At 44.3% G+C, this 22,660-nt stretch overlaps 1 protein-coding gene across 1 annotated transcript; it reads left to right on the plus strand.

The window, feature by feature from the left end:
- Positions 1–513: 513 nt before the first annotated feature.
- MLYCD (malonyl-CoA decarboxylase) lies at positions 514–17,441 on the plus strand. Its single transcript, XM_054269525.1, has 5 exons — positions 514–939; positions 7,025–7,137; positions 8,354–8,510; positions 8,995–9,144; positions 16,806–17,441. The coding sequence occupies exons 1-5, from the start codon at positions 529–531 to the stop codon at positions 17,337–17,339; spliced, it is 1,365 nt and encodes a 454-aa protein (XP_054125500.1). The 5' UTR covers positions 514–528; the 3' UTR covers positions 17,340–17,441.
- The last annotated feature ends 5,219 nt before the right edge of the window (positions 17,442–22,660 follow it).

Consider the following 22,660-nt stretch of genomic DNA (forward strand, 5'->3'; position numbering starts at 1 on the left):
ACAGAATCAATTCGGTTGGAAAGGACCTCTGAGATCATCAAGTTCAACTTTTGACTGAACACCAACTTCTCAACCAGGGAGGCGACTCCACTGCCTTCCTGAGCAGCCCAAAGTCTGATCACCCTTTCTGTGAGGAAACTCCTGGTAATGTGTAACCTGACCCTCCCCTGGCGCAGCCTGCCACCGTGTCCGATATGACTGTACGGTTCCAAGGTGCAGCGCGGTGCATTCCGAGGGCAGGGCGGTGCCGGGAGATCCCCGGGCCGTGAGGGGCCAGCCCGTGACCTCAGATCGCCACACTCAACATGGCGGCCGACACACCCCTCACACACCCCCAGCCCCGCCACTCTTTTCTCACTTCCCATTGGCTGTGCGCGCTGTCACTCTGCGGGCTCAGCCAATCAGCGCGCGCGGAGCGGCGGGCGGGCGGTGCCGCGGCCTGCGGCGGTGTGCGGGATGAGGCGGCTGTGGCCGCTGCTCTGGGCCGCGCGGGGCCCGCGGCGTCTCTCGTCGGGCGCTCCCCCGGCCATGGAGGAGCTGCTGCGCCGCTCGGTGCCGCCGCTGCCGCCCTACGAGACCAAGGAGAAGGCGCCGCCGCCCGCCGAGCTGCGCGGCGCGGAGTTTGTGCGCTTCTACCGCGCACTGCAGCCCGGGCCACCCCGCGCCGAGCTCCTGACCCGCCTGGCCCGCGACTTCGGCGTGGAGCACGGGCGGGTGGCCGAGGCCGCCGCCAAGGTGCTGCAGGCCCGCGAGCAGCGCAGGGAGCCCGGGGCGCTGCTGCAGGCCGAGGACCGGCTCCGCTACTACCTGAACCCCCAGTACCGAGGGCTCTTCCAGCAGCTGGGCCGTCTGGAGGGCGGTCTGCGCTTCCTCGTGGAGCTCAGGGCCGACCTGATGGAGGGGCTGGCGAGCAAGGCCGTGGATGGGCCCCACGTCAAGGTGAGGGATGGGCTGGGCTGGGTGGCTCCGAGGGAATTTGGGGGATGTGGTTCAGGGCTGTCTGCTCGTGCTGCTGCTTTGGGCTGGGAGGCAGTGCCGGGAAGCCAGGTCACTGTTTGGGGGTTTATGGGTCCCTCAGTTCAGGAAGGACATTGGGGTGGGTGCACAGAAGGACATTGGAGTGAGTTTAGGAAGGATATTGGGGTGGTTTCAGGGGAAGACATTAGGGTGGGTTTAGGAAGGACATTGGAGTGGGTGCAGGGAGGACATTCCTGGAGTGGGTTCAGGGAAGGACATTGCTGGAGTTGGTTTAGGAAGGACACTGGAGTGGGTTCAGTGAAGGACAATGGAGTGGATGCAGGATGGACATTGCTAGAGTGGGTTCAGGAAGGACATTGGAGTGGGTTCAGTGAAGGACATTGGAGTGGGTGCAGGATGGACATTGGAGTGGGTTCAGTGAAGGACATTGGAGTGGGTGCAGGATGGACATTGGAGTGGGTTCAGTGAAGGACATTGGAGTGGGTGCAGGATGGACATTGGAGTGGGTTCAGTGAAGGACATTGGAGTGGGTGCAGGATGGACATTAGAGTGGGTTCAGTGAAGGACATTGGAGTGGGTGCAGGAAGGACATTGGAGTGGATTCAGTGAAGGACATTGGAGTGGGTGCAGGATGGACATTGGAGTGAGTTCAGGGGAGGACACTGAGGTAGGTTTAGGAAGGACATTGGAGTGCTGGAGTGGGTTCAGGGGATGGGAAGGGTCTAGATAGAGGCCGGAGGGAGCTGGGAAGGGGCTCAGCTGGAGAAAAGGAGGCTCAGAGGGACCTTGTGGCTCTGCACAATTCCTGACAGGAGGGGACAGTGGGATCAGGCCGTGCTCCCAGGGAACAGGGACAGGAGGAGAGGGAACGGCCTCAGGCTGGGCCAGGCAGGCTCAGCTTAGACATAAATAAGAATTTCTTCTTTAAAGACTGATAAAACATTGGAACAGACCAGAGGGGTGGTGCAGTCCCCATCATTGGAGATGTTCAAGAAGCCGCTGCTGATGGCACTCAGTGCCATGGTGTGGTTGGCAGGGTGCTGATGGTGACAGGCTGCACTCGATGGAGTTTTCCAGCAGAAATGATTCCGTGGCTCTCTGGAGGGACAAAGTGACTGTCCCCAGGCTGTGACAGCAGTGGGAGCTGCCTGTGCTGACACTCAGGAAGGAGCTGGCCCCTGCTATGAAGCAATAGAGTGGCACTGGGAAGTGCTGGCACCCAAAGCATTGTTTTAAAAGTTAATTTACAGCAGAGCTGGGCTTGGTTATTTTTCATGTTGCTGTTTCAGTTTTTGTCCTCTCTTATGTTCTTTTCATGTGTTCTGTTCCTTCTTTTCACCACAGGACACTGATTTTCTACTGTCCTTATAAACAGTTGAATTTCTGACGAGCTTTTGCAATCCACAGAGTGAAATTTGCTGCAAATCTGTTCGTGGGTGTTCTTCCTCTTTCGCTTCAGAACCCTCTCACCTGCAACATTTTACTTTTCCTGTGCCAGCATTTTCCTCTTGAGATTTGTTACATTTTGCTTGCTTACTTCACTTTGCTTATTTCAGCCCTTGAAAATCGACTCGGGTGAAAAGTTGACAACATTATGATCTCAGGTGGCAAATCATCCAACAATTGCTTTTAAAATAGTCTTCATCTTTCCATAGGATTTAGAAAAAGTCAGTGAAAAGTTCAAGTTGCTGGCAAAAGATAATGAAAAAGAGAGCAATTTTGTCAAATTGATTTATCTATAAAGCTCCTTCCATAATTAAGCAGTGGTTGGAGTGTATTTGTAATCTTGGCCTTGTGTTGATCTACTGGGAAAATAAAGAAGCACCATCATTGTTAAAAGTTTGTCCATAAAAAAGTGTTTGGTGTTTGCCTATCAAAAGTCCTGTGCAGCCTTTTCATTAGTGCAGAGCTGATTTCAATTCCAACATAAAGACAAATGTGCAACAAGAGTTTTATAACCTCTGTATATTTGTGTCTGCACTGACAAGGAAATGTGGGAATAAAATTAAATGGATTTTCTTGATGCTGGTGGAGAATTACAGAATGCATTGTGTGGCCTCCTGGGATTTTGGTTTTGTTCAAAATGTCTAAAATATTTCTCAGTCAATCCTTAGTTTTTACTTTGTAATTTGAAAGACCTATTAAAACTGGGATTACCCATTGCTGTGTGGTAAATATGAAATATTTTTCTATTTTCTCAGCACTATCAGCATAAAAGCAGCTCAGGCTGCTCAGATATTGGGGGATGAATGATTTCTATTTTGTGTTTGTTCAACAGATTGCAGTAAAATATCATCTTTAAGTGATTAAGTCACTTGAAAGTGCTTGAGCACAATTTACTCATTGTCCAAATGAGCAGAAATGGGGGAAAAAAAAGAAATAATTATTTTAATTTTAAGATGTCCAGTAATATAAACCACAAGAGCCAGGAGAGTTTTCAGCAGTGCCATTATCACTGCAGTAATTACTATTAGCAATAAAAAAGCAGAAGTCAGTCCCCTTTAATTGGTGTCACTACTGAATCCTGTTTTGCTGGGGGGGATTTTCTTCCAGTATCTCACCAGGGATATTCTCTATGAAGGTAATTTGTGGGGGAAAAAATAAAAAAAAAAAAAAAACACAACAGAAAAAAAATCCCTGAAACCCCACCCAAAACAAACCAAACAAACCCCCCAGCACAGACACCTTCAAATATTTGGCAATATCAGAGTACATCTGTAAGTCTCAAATTAAATAAAGCAAATTAAAAACTTCAAACTTTCCAAAAATATGTGAAAACTCAACTCTTGTGATGGGTATTTTATTTAGTTGCTTGAGAGGGAAAGTGAAATAGTTCCTTCATCAGAGAAGTATTTCTTCTCAATAAAATATAATTAATTGGACGTTTTCATAAGAGTTTTGTCATTTGCTGCCCAAGAAATAGGTACTTGATGTGAAGATTTAAAAGGTTGTAATTTGCTGTCTCAAAGCAAGAACATGGAACAAGGAAAAAAAATAACCACAATTTATTAGACTTGGCTAGCAGGAATTGAAGTGTAGCTGGTAATTTGAAATACTAATCTGAGTGTGTCTTATTGCTCAAATTTAAGACTGGGCTGCTGAATAATGAATGTGTTTGCTTTTCTTTTTAATGAAGTGTTGCAGATGTAATTTTTATGGCTAAAAAGGCATCTGAAATAAAAATAAGAATTTACATACCACTAAATTTCCAAAATAAGAGAAGCTGCCACTAAATCTGCAAATTAAGAGACCCAAACTTGAGCCTGGCTTTGTTGGAGTGAAGCTTTTTGGAGATGCCCTGTGCACTGAGATATTAAACACAAATCAGAATTTTGTTTAGATGACCTGAGTTAAGCACAGTTTTGGGTGGTGGAAACTTTGATGTGAAAGTTTTGTCAGCACAGAATCCTGGAAGGGTTTGGGTTGGAAGGGACCTCAAAGCCCATCCAGTGCCACCCTGTCCTGGGCAGGGCCACCTCCCACTGTGCCAGGGTGCTCCAAGCCCTGTCCAGCCTGGCCTGGGGCACCCCAGGGCTGGGAGCCCACAGCCTCTCTGGGGAACCCCTGCCAGGGCCTCCCTGTCACTGATTTTATGGAAAATCCTTTCATTAGGTTTTTTCCTCCTGAGAAGCTGAGAGGCCTCAGAAATGAAATATAAACATTGATTATCTGCTGCTGTGGGATGCAACAGGTGCATCTGGGATTGGTCTCATGGAGTTGTTTCTAATTAATGGCCAATCACAGTGAGCTGTGTCAGACTCTCTGGTCAGTCACAAGATTTTATTATTTTATTATTTTCCTTTCAAGCCTTCTGATGAAATCCTTTCTTCTATTCTTTTAGTATAGCTTTAATATAATATATATCATAAAATAATAAATCAGCCTTCTAAACATGGAGTCAGATCTTCATCTCTTCCCTCATCCTGGGACCCCTGTGAGCACCACCACACCCACCCTCTGAGGGAGCAATTTATCCCTAACATCCCATCCAAACCTGCTCCCTTTCAGTCTGAATCCACCCCTGCGTCCTGTGCTCCAGGCCCAGCTGGGGTTGGACTCTGCTGGTGTCAGATCCCACCCACTGGAGCCATTCAAGTTCCTGCTCAGTGCCCTGTTGTTGTATCAAACTTCATTATTCACAACTGACATGTTGTTAGACTTAGAATTCCCCAACAATATCAACAATATTTCTTTTCTCCCAAATCATTGCTGAGAGCACTTGTGCTTCTCCTTTGCTTACAGCTGCCTTGCTTTGTCCAGCTGCCCCTGCAGCAGCTCTGGAATGGAAACAGCCATTGGCATCCCTTGCTGAGCCCTCAGAGGAGCAGAGCTCCTGGCTCCAGTGCTTCCCACTGTTCATTTCCCTCAGGATGAGTGTCCTGAGCTCCTCCTGGGCCTGGTGACTGCAGGAGCTGCAGAGCAGAGTGGGAATGCTGCCAGCAGGAGTGCTGCCATCCTGCTCTGCTGCTGCACTGCAGCTGAACTGCTGCTCAAAATGCACATGGGTGGCACGAGAGCCTGAGGAATCTGCTCCTTTGCCCCCAGATCTCACAATTCCAGCTCATTTTTCTGGTTTACAGTGTGTCCCTACAAAAGAAAACAAACCAAACAGTCCTGGAGTGCCTGGAGACTTCCACTACACCGTGGGATATCTGACCAAAGTGATTTATGGTTATTATCTAAAAACTTCAGAGCTGTGCAGAGAGAAGGATTCACAAGGGAGGTACCTTAGAGTCAGAATAAACAAACCAATCAGAATACATTTGTTTAGAAAAAAGGCATTGAAAAAAAATTTCACGGAGGAGAGAATTGAATGGCTGTTTCTTCTGGGTTTGAATTTTTTTTTCTAATGTGTTAATGAATAAACCTATCCTTTTATTCAGTCTTGGAATACTTGTAGCAGTTACTTTGGCCAGCAGAAACCTGCTTTGATGTTTGTCTTTAGACAAGTGCCTCTGCAACTTACATTTTAACAGGAAATTTCTGCTTTTTATGACAGTCCTGAGACTACATCACAATTTAGGAAAACTTTTTTAGTTTTTCTGATTAGATTTATATATTTTTCCAGTTGTTTTTCTTTAATGTAGCAAGCTAAATACATTGGAGCTTAATTTTTATCTCTTCTATGTGCAGCAGTAGCTATTTAATAAAAGTTTGAATGGAAGATGAGGAGTTTTTGTTTTGAAGGAAATGGTTATTAAGTTAGCTCCAGGTAAGCCCAGGTTTCTGATCAGGTTGCTGGTAAGTTGGTGTCACACTGTGTCTTGTGTACAAGGCAAATGGAAGAAAGCAGAACAAGCTCTGGAATCTCTTTTAGGGGATATTCATACTCTGCTGAGTTCAAGAATACTTGTTAAATTCAAATAAATTTAGACAGGAAATCTTTAATGACACAGGCAGCAGGAAACTGGTAGGGAATATAAAAATCACTATTACAGTGAATCACTGTTACAGTGAAAGGCTTTGACATTGCACTTGGGTTTCATCCCATACTGCTCCAAAGCTGGTTTGATCCTCCAGTTCTATTGTCTTATGCTCCTGGGTTTTATTTGTCTGGCTCAAATATTTTCATGTTTGTAGAGAAGAAAAATTCTGTCTGCATCCTGTTGAAAGATATTTCCATGGTATTGAAATCTGAGCTACTGTGAGACTGCAAATCTGCTCAAAACCTTCTACCCATTGTCTGCTTTTTGTCCACAATATTTTTCCTGATCTTCCCCGTCCCTGCTTCCCCTAGAGACAATCCCTAGAAGGATTTTCCTGGTTCAGTCCTGGACTATTTTGTGGTTAATCTTCTAAAGCAGATCCATAAGTTTCCTTTAAGCTCCCTGGGTTCTAGTTGGATCCAATCAGGGTTATCTTCACTCACATGTCCATGTTCCACCTTTCTCATTCAGCAGCTCATTCCTTCTTTGTTCTGGTGCAGGAAATGAATGGAGTTCTCAAGAACATGCTCTGAGCTCACCCCCTCTCTGTTCTGGTGCAGGAAATGAATGGAGTTCTCAAGAACATGCTCTCAGCTCATCCCATTTTTGTTCTGGTGCAGGAAATGAATGGAGTTCTCAAGAACATGCTCTCAGAGTGGTTCTGCACAGGATTCCTCAACCTGGAGCGGGTCACATGGCAGTCACCCTGTGAAGTGCTCCAGAAAATTAGTGAGTAAGTGCTAAAGGCTCCTTGATGAGGAGGTGATGGAATGTTTGGGACTGCAGAGATCCCCTGTTTTCAAGACTCTGCTTTTCTGAGTGAAGGCAAAGTATAATTATGAAATATTTTCACTAATGTGCTGAGACCCCAATTTAAAAACAGATTGAAGTAAAGAGTAAAGGGATCATTTGTGCCATGATTTGATCCTGTAGCTCTCACCCTGCACTGGTAGAATGCTGTCTTTCCTTCCAACTTCCTCAGTTTCTCTTCCCACATTCCCAGAGTGGTTTTTGGGTGGTGGTTTTGGGCAGTGGTTTTGGCTGGTGAGGTCCACAGGATCACCTGTAAACTACATGTGAAGAGAGCACCTTGGTTTTTATACAGGGTGCTCTACAACATTGATTTTTGAATGTGTAACATTGATTTCTGAACTTACAACATTGATTTGTGAATCTGTAACATTGATTTCTGAACAAACAACATTGATTTCTGAATCTGTAACATTGATTTCTGAATCTATAACACTGATTTCTGAACCTACAGCATTGATTTCTGAATGTGTAACATTGATTTGTGAACCTTCAACATTGATTTCTGAACCTACAACATTGATTTCTGAATCTTTAACATTGATTTCTGAATCTGTAACACTGATTTCTGAACCTACAACATTGATTTCTGAATGTGTAACATTGATTTCTGAACCTACAACATTGATTTCTGAATTTTTGTCAAATAGTCAAAGTTGTGAAGAAGTTGAAAATTACTACATTATATGGTGGGCCACCTTATTATATAAAATCTTAAAAAAAACCTAATCTCTAGGATGTTCTGAAAGTATGTTGAGTGTTGATGAGACAAAGAGAACTCATACAAGGTGAATATTCCAAATAAAAATAATTAGTAATATTCAATTACTCTTTGAGGTAATTTGGCAAACACACCAGTGAGTGGGTGTGCAATATTCCTTTCCAATCCATTCTGGCAGAACTTGCTGACAATTTTGCATTATTCACAGCCTGATTCTTGTTTTTTGATTGGAAAATTTTGTTACTGACATCAGAGGGAAAAGCACTGAGCTTGTGGGGCAGCTGACCTCTATTTAAAATGAAATAATAATAACAATAACAATTATAATAACTATAATGATGATAATAATGATGATGATAATAACAATCGTAATGAATTAATGATAATAGTAATTTTATTTTTAAATTCCCTCCCTGAGTTCTGAAGCTGTGCACCCTGTGAGGAACTGGGTTGATATGAAGAGGCGAGTTGGGGCCTACAGGAGGTGCTACTTCTTCTCTCACTGTGCCATCCCAGGAGAGCCCCTGATTGTCCTGCACGTGGCACTCACCAGTGACATCTCCAGCAGCATCCAGGTACAGCCCCTGAGGCATTTAGTGCACAGCAAAGTGCTCAAATTGCAGTGTGCTTGTTTAAAAATCCACAATTCCCTATAATTTGGAAATATTTGCTTTTATTTCATCTTTTAAGAGATGAGAAAATTAGCTCATAAAATGTACAGAGATATTTTGTCTGTCTTGTGTATTATTTAAATTGAAATTTTGAGGGTTTGCTCAAGAGCAAGAAGAATAAGAAAAGATAAGAAATATATAGAGAGAATGAGACTAAAATTTCAAAGTGGTTGCAATTACTTCTGAAAACTTTAAACCATATTACAGTTTTTCTCTGCACTTACTAATGAATAAGCAGCTCTCCTAGTTTTTTATCAGATTTTCATTGTTAATGAATAAAACAGTGGGGAAAAGTGTTAATGCCTTTAAAAGTTAAAAAGAAAACCTCCCCATAATGCTGATAATAACCATTATTAACATTTTTTATTTTTAATCCTGATTTTCCCAGGCCATAGTGAAAGAAGTGCCACCTCCAGAGACAGAAGATCCAGACAAAATCACAACAGCAATTTTCTACTCCATCAGTTTGACTCAGCAGGGCCTGCAGGGGGTGGAACTTGGCACTCACCTCATCAAAAGAGTTGTCAAGGAGCTGCAGGTGGGTGTGCCAGGGGGGCTCAGGGTCTGCTTGCCCAGCATGGTTTAGTTCCCAATTCATGTCACTGCTCAGCCCAGGAGCTGCTGGGGCTTCCCTTGCACTTGGAACTTCCTCCCTGAGCAGCCTTTGGAGGTGTGGAGAGCTGGAACAGCATTTCTGGAACAGCATTTCCTGAAGGGCATTTTCTGGAAGGGCATTTCCTGCTCTTGCTTGATGTCTGCCAGGTGTAGATCCTGTTCCACAGCTGACATGGTCAGTGTGAATTCCTTGTGTGGTTCCTGAAGTTAAGTGAGAACATTTCTGTTGGTGACAGAGCTCTGTTCTGCTCTGATACAATCCAGTTGCCTCTCAGTTGACAGGTAAGAGCCTGATCAAGATATTCTCTCTTCAAAGTATCTGACAGTGCCTTTTCCAAAATCTTACAGCTGCTCCAGGAACAGAAACACTTCCTATTTATTAATTAATTCATTGCTTTGTTTGTTATATTGAATTGCCACTGGTTATTTATGCAGTGTGCAGCCATGCCCTGAATACATCTAGTGAGAAAAATGAAAAGGAGAGAGATTTCTTTGCCCTGGTATGTCTTGCAATATAGTAAAGAAAATGTCTTAAAGGTCTAAAGAATCTTTTACTCTCTGCCAGTCAGTTCTGTTAATTTAGATAACATCACTGCAGGCTGAGGGATTATTGTTAATAGCTTTAGTACTTGGAGAGCCTTCCAAGCAACTGGAGAAAGGAATGAAAATTCATGTACAGAGTGATGTGAGAGAGGCAGTCACATTCCTGCACTGAGCACATGATTTTATTTAATAGTCTTTGCTACTTAAATTGCTGACAAATCTACCACTTAAAAGTAATGATCACTGCTTGTGTTTATATTCATTGTTTCACATCTGGATTAGTAACCATGTCTGGAAAACTGTCTGTGATTTAGAGCTTCAGTTCTACTTACAAAAACATCTTAAAATTGGATGCTCCAAACTTCTACTGCCAGAAAGTGATAGATTATTTAATTGCTGAATCATAGCTGCCCTGAAGTTTTGGGGATTTTTTAATTTATTTTTTTAATGGCTATTTTGGTTGAATTTTGTTGCATCTTGCTTTTGGAATGTTTTTTAGATTAATTGTTGAAAATGCAGTAGTCCAGGTATAATTAGGCCATGCCATCTGTCTGATCTTGACTGAGGGGAAATTGGAATAAATTCATGCAGTTATCTGCTTTCACATCTGAAAAATAATGTCTGGATAATTGAGTTGCTCTCATAAAATAACCCTATTGACATTGTATCTGTCCATCACTAATTGCTTGCAACACCAGCAAAATTTTGAGTTCCAAAGGCAAACAAACTCATCATGCTTAGATAACCTAATGCAGGTTTTAAAATTCAGTGTGTCCAACAGAAGAGTGCGGTTTGTATTTCTACTTATGGCAAAGTTTTTACATTTCAGTGTTTGAAACCCAGCCCCTCTTCAGTGTTCATCAAGGGAAACCTTTTGCTGGGATGCCTTTAAATACATTTTAAGCATAAAATTAATCCCTCAATCTTAAATAAATTGAAAACTTGAGTGCTTTCCATGCAATGCCAAAGGTGGAGATCTTCCTCCCTACCCAAATTCCCTACAGTGCTTAAAGGTGTTGTGAAAAACGTTCTGGTAGGAAATTGTCGTGTGACAAACTGGACAGGGACTGAGGTGTTTGAGTGTGCACACATTAAAGGTGCACACTCTAAAGGAGCCACTCTAGGGCTAAAGAAGATAGAAAGGATAATCCAGCAATATTTATCCACTGGGGATGTGGCTCTCTAATAGTTTTTTCTTCATGTTTGATGTTCATATTTTTCTCTCTCCTGTTCTTCACACTCCTCCATACTTTCTCCACCTTCACTCCAGTGTTGTCCATTAGTTTGTCTCAAACGGTGTAAGAACCATTTCCCACTGCACATTTTACATCTGTGAAGTGACCCTAAATAATTTTCCTGTTGTTCCCACAATGGTTTGATGCTCTTCCACAAGGCCTCCTCATTCAGCTTCAGCTGCAAACATTGTGCCTCCCATCCCATGGGACCTCACCCCTCAGAGGAGAGAGACCCTCTGCATTTCAGCTTCAAAACACTTCCACTGTGGAATTTCTACAAAGTCAGGGCTGTCCAGGCCAAAGGCAGGGCATGCAGTGAGTAAATACTCTTGGCAGCCTGTTTTGCCTGGCTCCCAAAATTCTGGAAGTCCTTTTCAGTGGATTAATTGCACACATGTGCTCTCTTTCTCTCTGCTCAGGTGCAGCAAAGGACTTGCCAAGGTTGTCTCTGTTCAGGTTGGACATAATTCTTGGGAGCAGAATTACAGGAGGGACAAATGGTGCACAGGAGTGCTGAGTGGACTTGGTGACAGCAGCTGTGACAATCCAGCCTCAGCAAAAAAGTCCTGAGTCAAAAATTGCATCTCATTAAACCAGTGTCCAGCAGCCTGTGTAAAAATAGATGGGTGAGGTCTGTGATAGGAGGAGGATGTTTTATATCACCTTTGCATGGCTTTGCAATAAACAAATCTGTTTTTCAAGTGCTGCTAAATCACCAAGTGTTCCAGGTTACAGAAGCTGAGACTCACTCTAATTTAACTGGTAATAAAATGCATTGGGAAGAGGAGACCATTTGAAAGGGTTGAAGATTTTGTTTTTCATTTTATTTAAATTGATGATTGAGACACTTTTGTAACTTGTCATTTGAGCTAACTTTTGTGGATATCTGTTTGATCTGCACAATTCTGTTTCAGTTGTGTTGTCCCAAGGTGCTGCAAGCTCTTAAAACTTCTTTTATCCTCCAGTAAAAATCCTTTACCTGACTTCTACCTTAGTGTAACCTGCTCTGACACTTCTACTTGTAAGTGTCCCTGTAACCTCCAGACTGAAATCCCAGCTGTCATTCTTCATGAGGAAAACTCCAAATTGGGCCTGTCATGAATGTGCATCATTAGGTCAGGAAAAGATATGGACAAAATTAGGAGTGTGCTGAGAACCCCTCTGCATCAAAGCCTTCATCTGACAGGATTTCAAAAAACTCTACTGAAACCTTGATCTAAACTAGGAAATAATGGCTGTAAATCCAGTTACTACCATAGTCCTTAATATCTCATTAATACACAATTAAAATAGAATTTAATTTTTTAGAAATCTTGCTAATTTGCCTGAACTGGTCATGCCCCACTAAACATGAGCATGTGTGGGGCAGCACTTGTCACCTTCAAAGGATGCCAAGCACTGATTCCCTCCTGAAAACATTCCTTGAAAATGGGTTTTTACTGGGATTGTTGGGAAAACTGGTGAGGATTTCACACCCCCACTGTTAGTTTGAGGCACTGTGTACAAATGAGTGGCTGCTGCTTTTGGGTCTCACTAATTTAAGCAGGTGGAGGATGGATGAAGTTGAGGCACAAAATGGGGTCCTCATTTTCCCTGTGTGCACAATTTGCAGTTGGAATCCTTAACCTTCACCTGGACATTAAGATTTGGCATTTGCCCCAGGAATTGTTCTGTATAATTGGGTAAAGAGTGGGGGGGATATTCTGGAGATCAGAATTGGACCTACAAGGTCCAAGTGTCACCTACAAGGAGCATCCTGGGAGAAACTGTGCTGCTTCAGGAGCAGATTATTCAGTTTTTGGCAGTTTCTCGACAAAAGTTTGCCACACAGATAATATAGAAGGGGTTTATGTGCAGGCTGCAGTTGTTTCTGAGCATATCCTGTTGGGATTATTTTAGGATGAATTCATTAGGCCACTGATACCACTTTGATCCCAGTTGTCCCTGTACAAATCTGGGAATAGGCTGTGCAGGCATTCTGTGCAGTCTCTTGTTTATATTAATGTATATAAAGCAGGGAGCAGGCAGCAAAAATGATCTCTTGTATTTCTGAAACTGAAGCTTGTGTTGTTCCCAGAAATGAATTGGATTTTGAAACTATTTCAGACAACTACAAAAAAGCAAACAAAGCCCAAATGGAGTGCAGGCAGATCATTTCTAGCAAGCTCATAGGTGCTGGTGAACGAGGAGGTGGATGGATTTCTCATTAGCCAGACATTTAATTCCCAATGTGTTTATGGCACTCTGAGCAGTCTGTGGCTCTGCAGAAGGTACATGGTGGCAATTCAGTCAGCAGATGACAGACACAGATAACTGTGCTGAAGCCTTTGAGAAAACTGCTTAGGATTTTATAGCCTGTGGCATTTGAGGGAGAAAACTGATAGCTGCTGTGTGACTCAATAGAATGCTCAACAATTGGTGGCAGATTTTAGCTTTCTGCTTGGGCTGTTGATAATTGCTACCTTAATTTGATCTAGGTGACCTGGGGAGATCATAATTTCCAAAACAGGCTTTGATTTCATTGATGAAAAATGTGACCTTGGACTGCAGCTTTCAGAGTGCAAGACAGTTTCAGATGAGATAGGGATAATGGGGGAAATCTGTGCTCTTCTGCAAGGAAAGGAAAAAGAAAACAACAACAAAAAGCAACAATCAGACACAGAAATCTACCCTGAACCAAAACTAGCAGCTGTTTCTTAATGATGTGTGGGTTTCTGACAGACAAGTAAACCTTAATGGATCTCCACCAATAGCCTTAGAAACCAGCACATCAATTTAGCAAAACATAAACATTCCCACTCCAGTGCATTTATTTATTTTTCCACGAGAAATGGATGCCTCAGATAAGCTTCTGAATAAAGCTTTTATCAGATATGTAGTAGTTGGTGCTGACACTTCAAAATGGGGTCACTTCCCCATGTCTTTTCTGTCCTGAGAAGTAAAAACCCACAATTTCCCATTTGGTGTTTTTAGCAGAGTAACAGCTACCAAACTGTGGAGTGTTTGGGGTGTCTGGGTGAGCAGGTGACTCCTGAAGGGGAGATGAACAAGGAGCAGGCAATGCCCCAGGAATCCCTGTCACTGTTTCATTAGGAACTTTGCAGAATTGTGCTAATAACTTTGTGTTATTAGCACACAGAGAGGGAAGGAAATAATGAATTGTCCCTTTTGTCATGTGTCCCTTTTGTCATGGTGGGTGGTGCACAGGTGCCCTGGGGCTCTGCAGGATGATGAGATTGGGGTTGGTACCCATGGAAGGATCAGGGTGCTCAGCTCCTGAGTGAGAGCCCTGGCAGCTCTGCTCAGTGGGAGAGATGGCTGTAAAGGAACTTCTTAAATTTTATAAAATGCACATGCAAGGAAACCTGATGGTTGGATTTCACAGATGGTGTTAAGGACATCAGCTTTGGAGTTGCTCTTAAAAATAAAATATCATCATGTCTTTCAGTGGAAACCTGAAAAAAGTTTCTCTTTCTTTACTAGAAATTCACTACCTGAGTGTGGCAGTTGCAGCATTTGTGAGCATGACCCAGTCAGGATCTCCTGGGAGCTCTGATTACAAAAATGCTGTTTTGTTCAAAAAGATACAGAAATGAGTGTTTTTAGGAAATAATTTGCGTGGTTTTCTCTATCTGCTTCTCTAAGGAGATGAAATGAGGCATTCCTTTGATAAGGTGTAACTTGATCTGCTTTTCTTGTCCCTTCCTGGTCCCAGAAGAATTCTGAGGCTGCCATGTCTAACACCGAGCTTCAGGGCAGGGAAGTGTCCCCAGGCCTCAGGGCTGGCTGTGTGTCACGGTGACCCTGCAGGGCTGGCTGTGTGTCACAGTGACCCAGCTGTGTCCCAAAGCCTCAGGGCTGGCTGTGTGTCACAGTGACCCAGCTGTGTCCCCAGGCCTCAGGGCTGGCTGTGTGTCACAGTGACCCTGCAGGGCTGGCTGTGTGTCACAGTGACCCAGCCGTGTCCCAAGGCCTCAGGGCTGGCTGTGTGTCACGGTGACCCTGCAGGGCTGGCTGTGTGTCACAGTGACCCAGCTGCGTCCCAAGGCCCCAGGGCTGGCTGTGTGTCACAGTGACCCTGCAGGGCTGGCTGTGTGTCACAGTGACCCAGCTGTGTCCCAAGGCTGGCTGTGTGTCACAGTGACCCTGCAGGGCTGGCTGTGTGTCACGGTGACCCAGCCGTGTCCCCAGGCCTCAGGGCTGGCTGTGTGTCACAGTGACCCTGCAGGGCTGGCTGTGTGTCACAGTGACCCAGCTGTGTCCCAAGGCCCCAGGGCTGGCTGTGTGTCACAGTGACCCTGCAGGGCTGGCTGTGTGTCACAGTGACCCAGCTGTGTCCCAAGGCCCCAGGGCTGGCTGTGTGTCACAGTGACCCTGCAGGGCTGGCTGTGTGTCACAGTGACCCAGCCGTGTCCCCAGGCCTCAGGGCTGGCTGTGTGTCACAGTGACCCAGCTGTGTCCCAAGGCTGGCTGTGTGTCACAGTGACCCTGCAGGGCTGGCTGTGTGTCACAGTGACCCAGCCGTGTCCCCAAGCCTCAGGGCTGGCTGTGTGTCACAGTGACCCTGCAGGGCTGGCTGTGTGTCACTGACCCAGCCGTGTCCCCAAGCCTCAGGGCTGGCTGTGTGTCACAGCACTGAAGGCACAGGACAGCAGGGCCAGGTTCGGGACGCTGCTGTGGCAAGGGAGGAGGTTTTGGGGACCCAGAGCTGGATCCCGGACGCTGCAGCCTCCCGGGCAGGCTGCAGGTGGCAGCTGTGCAGCTCTCACAGCCTGGCAGCACCAGCTGAGCCCTGATGGCTTTTTAATGGGCACCTCGGTAATCCTCGAGGTAGAAAAGCGCCATTTGTAGTCATTTAAAGACCATTTTCTGCCGACGTTAAGATGCTTCTGTAATGTTGATGAATGCCTTGGTTCTTACCTTTTCTTCTGTTGGAACAGTAATTAAAGCAACACTGGGGTGGTTTCAGCTCACCTCTGTCTTCCCTCTGTTCCTTGGCTTCCCATTCCTCCAGCGAGTTGTCTGATCCATTCTGGGTTCATTCCAAGTGACAGTGACTTTATTCTTCTCACTGGTGAGCCCCAAAGCTAACACAGGTTTCCTTATGTATGTTTTGATTTACATGATTTCATAGTTAGCAAGGTTTAATCCGAAATTAGCAGGAGTAGAGAAGAAATTTTATATGGTTAAAACAAGTGTTATATTTGCAGTAAAAAAAATATTCACACGCTTTGTATTTCTTGCTGGTTTAGGGAATATCATTAAAGGTAGCTAGCCTTTATAAAGAACATATTTCAAAACTTCAGAAAATACTTCTTTCCATAAAAATCTAAATATAATACCTCTTAATTTTATAATAGATTAAAATAATAAACTGCCCTTGATATTAAAAAATAAGTTATTTATGAAAATTAAATAGTATTTAAATGGTTTTCCAAAATTGCATGTCTATTAAAAAAATACTCTCTTCAGAATCACTTCTTTATGGCCTGTGATTTTATGTTTATTTCTGCCTGTGAAAGGATAACAGCAGAACCCAGTGGTGTTAAGTACTGCAAAAGTGCTTTTATGAGATGGTGTGTGAGGAATGGATTCAGGCAGAGTTAAAATTTTCTGTGTGCTCCCAGTGCCTTCTCATCACTCACCTGTTACTGCCAGGGGGAATTTTTCCCATTTTTTTGTGTCCATGTGTAGCAGTCCCTGGTTTTCACTTGCCAAAAGGCCAAGGCCATCAGCTGCCCTTTGACTCGAACTTCTCTGTGTCAATCACGACCAAACTCACGATTTGTTCTCTTTTTTCCTCCAGAAAGAACTTCCTCAGATAGAAGCTTTTTCCACGCTTTCCCCTATCCCAGGATTCACAAAATGGCTCGTTGGTCTCCTCTCCTCCCAGACAAAAGAGCAGGGAAGGAATGAACTTTTTACAGAATCTGAGTGGCAGGAAATCTCCGAGCTCACAGGAGACCCCACCAGTAACACACTGAAGAAACTGCTGAACACCAACGAGTGGGTGAGGTCAGAGAAGCTGACCCAGGTGCTGCACTCCCCCCTGATGAGGCTCTGTGCCTGGTACCTGTATGGGGAGAAGCACAGGGGCTATGCCCTCAACCCCGTGGCCAATTTCCACCTGCAGAACGGCTCGGTGCTCTGGAGGATCAACTGGATGGGGGACAGCAGCCCCAGGGGCATCGGCGCCTCCTGTGGCATGATGGTCAACTACAGGTATTTCCTGGAGGAGACAGCCGCCAACAGCGCCCTCTACCTGGCCTCCAAGCAGGTCAGGGCCTCCGAGCAGGTGCTGGCTTTGGTGGCCCAGTTCCAGCAGAACAGCAAGCTCTAGGGGCACATCATCATCATCATCATCATCATCATCATCATCATCATCATCACAGTGCGTGGTGCTGACCGCAAAGAGCTGTGCTCACCTGCACTGTCTTATTTCAATCAGGGTTGCCTGGGTTAGCAGGTCTTGCTCGCAAGGTGTGCTCCACCTGCTTGAATCACCTGTGGTGTGTATTAATGGAGAGTAAAATCTTCTTCATCAGGTACAGCCCAGGGGTGACTAAAAAAATACCTGAGCCAACATTATTCTGTTGGTAGTTTATTATATCAGCTGTGTTTGAAAGGAGCTGCACTTCTCTGTCAAAATGCTGCTGGAGATTGTTCACAACCAAAGTACCCGGAATAAAGGTAAATTTGGGGTAAAATATATGTAAAATATATTATCAAAACTGCAATTTACAGTTTATTTCTACAATATCTATGTCTTTTGAACCCTCAGAAAAATCTCCTGTAAAACGTCCTGGTATTTCCTGTTTAAAGCTAAAACTCACAGAATCTTTGCTTTGCTGGAGGGTGGAAGAGCCTTGCAGTAATGTTGAAAAATCAGGGTCTCAGTACAGCAGGTATGTTATGTTAGATTTGCATGTTTGGCTGCTAAAATGTAATGAGCAATAAGGAGGTGTTCAGAGAGGAGAGAACAAGGCAGACTGTTACTTGGGAATCAAGTGAGGAGTCTCTAAATATGTATTTATATGTTGGCTCTGGTAATGTTTTAAGTTGATAAAGAGCTTTTTTAATTACGAGGTAGGTGTGATTTATAAACCAATAAAACAAACTTTCTCAATAAATCATGGTTCGTGGTTCCCTCCTTCACTTAGTGACCCTCCTTGACAGCAGTGTCCCCACACAGTGAACACTCAGGACATTCCTGTTTTTAATAGTGAGCAGGCCTTGGCTCCATTCTCTCTCTCCATTCCTGATCTTTCTCAACTGCCTTAGAATTCAGGTTTCAAGGTGAAATTTAGCTGCCTGTATATCACATACAAGCCATTCTTGGCTGGCAGGAATAGAGCAAGAGAACCCTCTCCTTGTTAAACTCTTCAGGTTTGAGGGAACCAGGTCACACTTCAAGTGCAAGAGTTGTGAAAATGCAATGGGTTTGAAAGATGGTTTTATTTTGAAGCAGGAGGAGCTATGAGGGCAATTAAATCTGCATCCTCCTGGCCATAGTTCAAAAAGAGCTAATGCTTCTGCTGTATTGCAGATGGAAATACAACATAATCCCATATTCTTAACAGCTGGACTGGAAGGATAATGAGTTTTTTCCACTTGGAGCCTCAGACAATTGTATGAGAATTGGTTCAGTGACATGAAATGATAGCAGCATATGAGGGAGGAAAAGCAAAGCTGCTAATGCCTCACAAACACTGCAGTGATTTCCCAGACCTGCCTGCCTACATCTCACACAGCTCAGGGAAGAGAGGGCTCCTCTCTGGTTTTGTCCTACCAACCTCCTAATCAGGATGGATGCTGGCATTTGGGCATGGCAAACACATTCCCACCTGCACCCGTGGGTGCAGCGTCACCCTCGAGCTAAGAATGACACAGGAACAGATGAGAGGAGAAAAAGAGCTTTTATTACAAAGGATTCTTTGTTTCATATAGACTGATATGACATATTCTACTTGATTGGCTAGTTAATAAAAAACATTTCCACAAACTGTCCTTGAGAAGAACAGGAAAACAAAATGGAAAAATGCTACCTGTAGATTGTTTATATTAACAAGTTATCACATTCCTACAACTCCTAAAATTCTCACAAGCTGCTGTGAGGAACAACTGTCATTTCTTTCTCCCTGACCAGGCTGGCATCACATTGCAGGACTGGTTCCTCAGCTGCTGACCCATGTGTCACAACCAGAGCATGTCCCAACCAGCTCTGTCCCTGTCCCCTTGTGCAGCTGCCACCTTTCTCTGGGTGTTGAATGAACTCACCCCTGCATCAGCAGCCAGCTCAACCTGCTGGTTTTGATGGGGCTGAGGAGATTGCAAAGCTGCAGCAGCTTCCTCTAGTTAATAAAAATTTTTTTCACATCCTGTCCTTGAGGAAAACAAAGTGGAAAAATGCTACCTGTAGATTGTTTCTACTAACAAGTTACCACATTCCTACAACTCCTAAAATTCTCACAAGCTGCTGTGAGAAACAATTGTCATTTCTCCGTCTCTGATCCACATTGCAGGACTGGTTCCTCAGCTGCTGACCCATGTGCTCACAGTCACCTCTGTCCCTGTCCCCTTGTGCAGCTGCCACCTTTCTCTGGGTGTTGAATGAACTCACCCCTGCATCAGTCAGTTCAGTCTGCTGGTTTTGATGGGGCTGAGGACATTGCAAAGCTGCAGCAGCTTCCTCCTGGAGCTCCTGTGGATGGGTACATTTGTTAGGTGACATCTGGTGTCCATCAGAAGCTCAGCACCTGCAGAGTTGTTTCCTTTGCAGCAGTTGTGCTGGTTGGTTGTTCTGTGCTTTCTGAGGTCACATCATCTGTTCCATTGATGGGGCAGCAATGTGAGGCCAGGGCTCCTGCAGGGAGCTCTGTGTCACAGCACAGCACCCACAGCACAGCAGAGGGATCTTTGGAGATGGAGGTGGGACAGGCTGCCCATAAAAGCCATCAGCTGTTAAGTGCTATTCGTTTTCTTTCACTGGCCATTGATTTTTGTCTTTCTGTTGCATTTTCCAGCTTGCTACTGAAGAGAAATTTTAGCATTAAAGATGCTGAGGAGGAAAAAATTAAATATTCACCATCTGTGCTGCTTACCAGGACAATGTCCCTGGAGAGGAGTGTGCTCTGTCCCAGGGAGTCTTCACAACACTGAAAGAACAGAGACACCCAGTTCCTTTGTGTCCCTGTCACTGAGTGCCACTGCAGTGCCATTTCTGCACCCAGTTCCTTTGTGTCCCTGTCACTGAGTGCCACTGCAGTGCCATTTCTGCACCCAGTTCCTTTGTGTCCCTGTCACTGAGTGCCACTGCAGTGCCATTTCTGCACCCAGTTCCTTTGTGTCCCTGTCACTGAGTGCCACTGCAGTGCCATTTCTGCACCCAGTTCCTTTGTGTCCCTGTCACTGAGTGCCACTGCAGTGCCATTTCTGCACCCAGTTCCTTTGTGTCCTTGTCACTGAGTGCCACTGCAGTGCCATTTCTGCACCCAGTTCCTTTGTGTCCCTGTCACTGAGTGCCACTGCAGTGCCATTTCTGAGGAGCACAGAAGGCTGTGGAGAGGAAAAAGGGGAGGCTGCTTTTGGTGCCTCTCTCCTCAGTGAGCAGTGGGAGCTGCTGTGCTGGATGGGGCTGCATAGAAAACCATCTCAGTTTCACAGCTGCATCCTGCCTTTGAGAGAAATCAATAGAAATTGTGTTGCTCTGTCACTTGGGCTTGTTTGTGATCAACTCAGGCTGGATTTTGTGTCCCAGGACTGGTTTTTGTGTCCCAGGAATGTGTTTTTTGTGTCTCAGGACCAGTTTTTGTGTCCCAGAGCTGGTTTTTGTGTCCCGGGGCTGTGTTTTTTGTGTCCTAGAGCTGGTTTTTGTGTCCCAGGACTGGTTTTTGTGTCCCGGGTTGTGCTTTTTGTGTCCCAGGGCTGTTTTGGGGATCCCAGAGCTGTTTTTCATGTCCCAGGACTGTTTTTCATGTTCCAGGACTGGTTTTTGTGTCCCAGAGCTGGTTTTTGTGTCCCAGGGCTGTGTTTTTTGTGTCCCAGAGCTGGTTTTTGTGTCTCAGGGCTGTGTTTTTTGTGTCCCAGAGCTGGTTTTTGTGTCTCAGGGCTGTGTTTTTTGTGTCCCTTAGCGCCAGCAGTGTGTGGCTGAGTGGGAGCTGTGCTCTGAGCTGTGCCCTGTGTGAGCACTGAGAGCCCAGACACTGCTTGGCTGGGGGATTTTGCAGTTTTCAGTTCATTTACAGGTGCTGGGCCATCACAGAACTGCTAAAAGAAGGAAATGCTTGAACAGACAAACTCTCCATGTGTATCTCTGCAGTTTATTTTAGTTATTGACTGTCACAAGCTCCCAAATGTGCCCCCTGTAGTAATTCCTCCTTGGGGAAAGGGTTACAAAGGTGGTGTAAAGATAGAGTAAGGCAAGGGCAGTGTGATTCTTCAGCCTCTTGTGAGGGAACTCCTCCAGGAAGGAGGGATCAGGGTGATGCCCAGCATGCCAGGAGCAGTTAAAACACTTTTAGCATTGTTTTCTTCAGGAAATAAGGAATCACTTATTGCCATCACTTTTATTGTCTGGTATTTTTAGTGCTTCCAAAAGCATTCGAATTTTTCAAGAAATTTGAACCCAAATCTTTCTCAAGCAAGGGTAAGAACCACTAGGGTGTTGTATAAATGCTCACTGTGGAGTACAGTGAGCTGAAAAAAGGATAAATGGACCTAAAGGGATGCCATGAGCCTGTCCAGGTGTGTTCCTTCTCTTACCCAATTTTTTGGCAGATGATCAGCACTTTTCCACATTTTTTCCACATAAATCTTCCATCAAGGCATCAACCACAGGTTATGAGGAAAGCTGGATTGCCTTGGTGTGTCCCTCCCAAGCTAAATGCTTATAGCCAGGGAATTAACACAGCATAACTGGGTTATATTCAAAGTCTTTTGTAGTCAATTTTAAGTTTTGTGTTTTATTGGGTACCCAAAACTATTCAGAAAAAAAACCCCCAAAAAACAAAATCACTTTTTGCCACTTATATCTAATAAATGAATGTATATTCATAAATCTGTAGCAGGGCTGGGGAACAGCAAGATGTAACCTGACATTTTGGCTTTAAACAAAAAATACCCCAATCAAACAAACAAATAAAATCTGCTGCTAAGGCTGTAATGATTATGTGCAAATGCAGATTTCTGTGGTTTTTTTTTTTCCTGGAGATGCCATAATTGCCTGCAGGATGCATTAGCTCCCTGCAACAGCTCAGTATTGAAAACCAGAAGGTTGTATGACATTTTTATATTATGTATAATGCTAATCAATATCCATCTCTTCCTCTTTATCATCTCTTAATTGTGGGCAGAATTAACAAAGATAATCTCTGGAAGGGAGCAGCTGTGGCTGAAAGAGATCAATTAAACAGTACCTGGTCAGATGGTGAGGAAATAAAAGATATTTTGTTTCCATTTTTAAGAAATGGCAAGAAAAAAGTAATTTTTACTAAATTGTTGAAGCTAATAGGCCTTTTTTTCTTTTTAAAGAATGAAAAGTATGAAGGAAAATTAAAGTAACAGTCACTGAAGCAGATTTGCAAAACTCTGCTAAAAAAAATGTGACTTTTAAATGAGACAATTCATTAACCCAGCTACTGGGGATTGGATTGGAATTATTTA

Source organism: Melozone crissalis, unplaced genomic scaffold (assembly GCF_028551555.1).
Source record: "Melozone crissalis strain CALT ecotype California unplaced genomic scaffold, PUWL_Pcris_2 ptg000007l_1, whole genome shotgun sequence".
Lineage (NCBI taxonomy): Eukaryota > Metazoa > Chordata > Aves > Passeriformes > Passerellidae > Melozone > Melozone crissalis.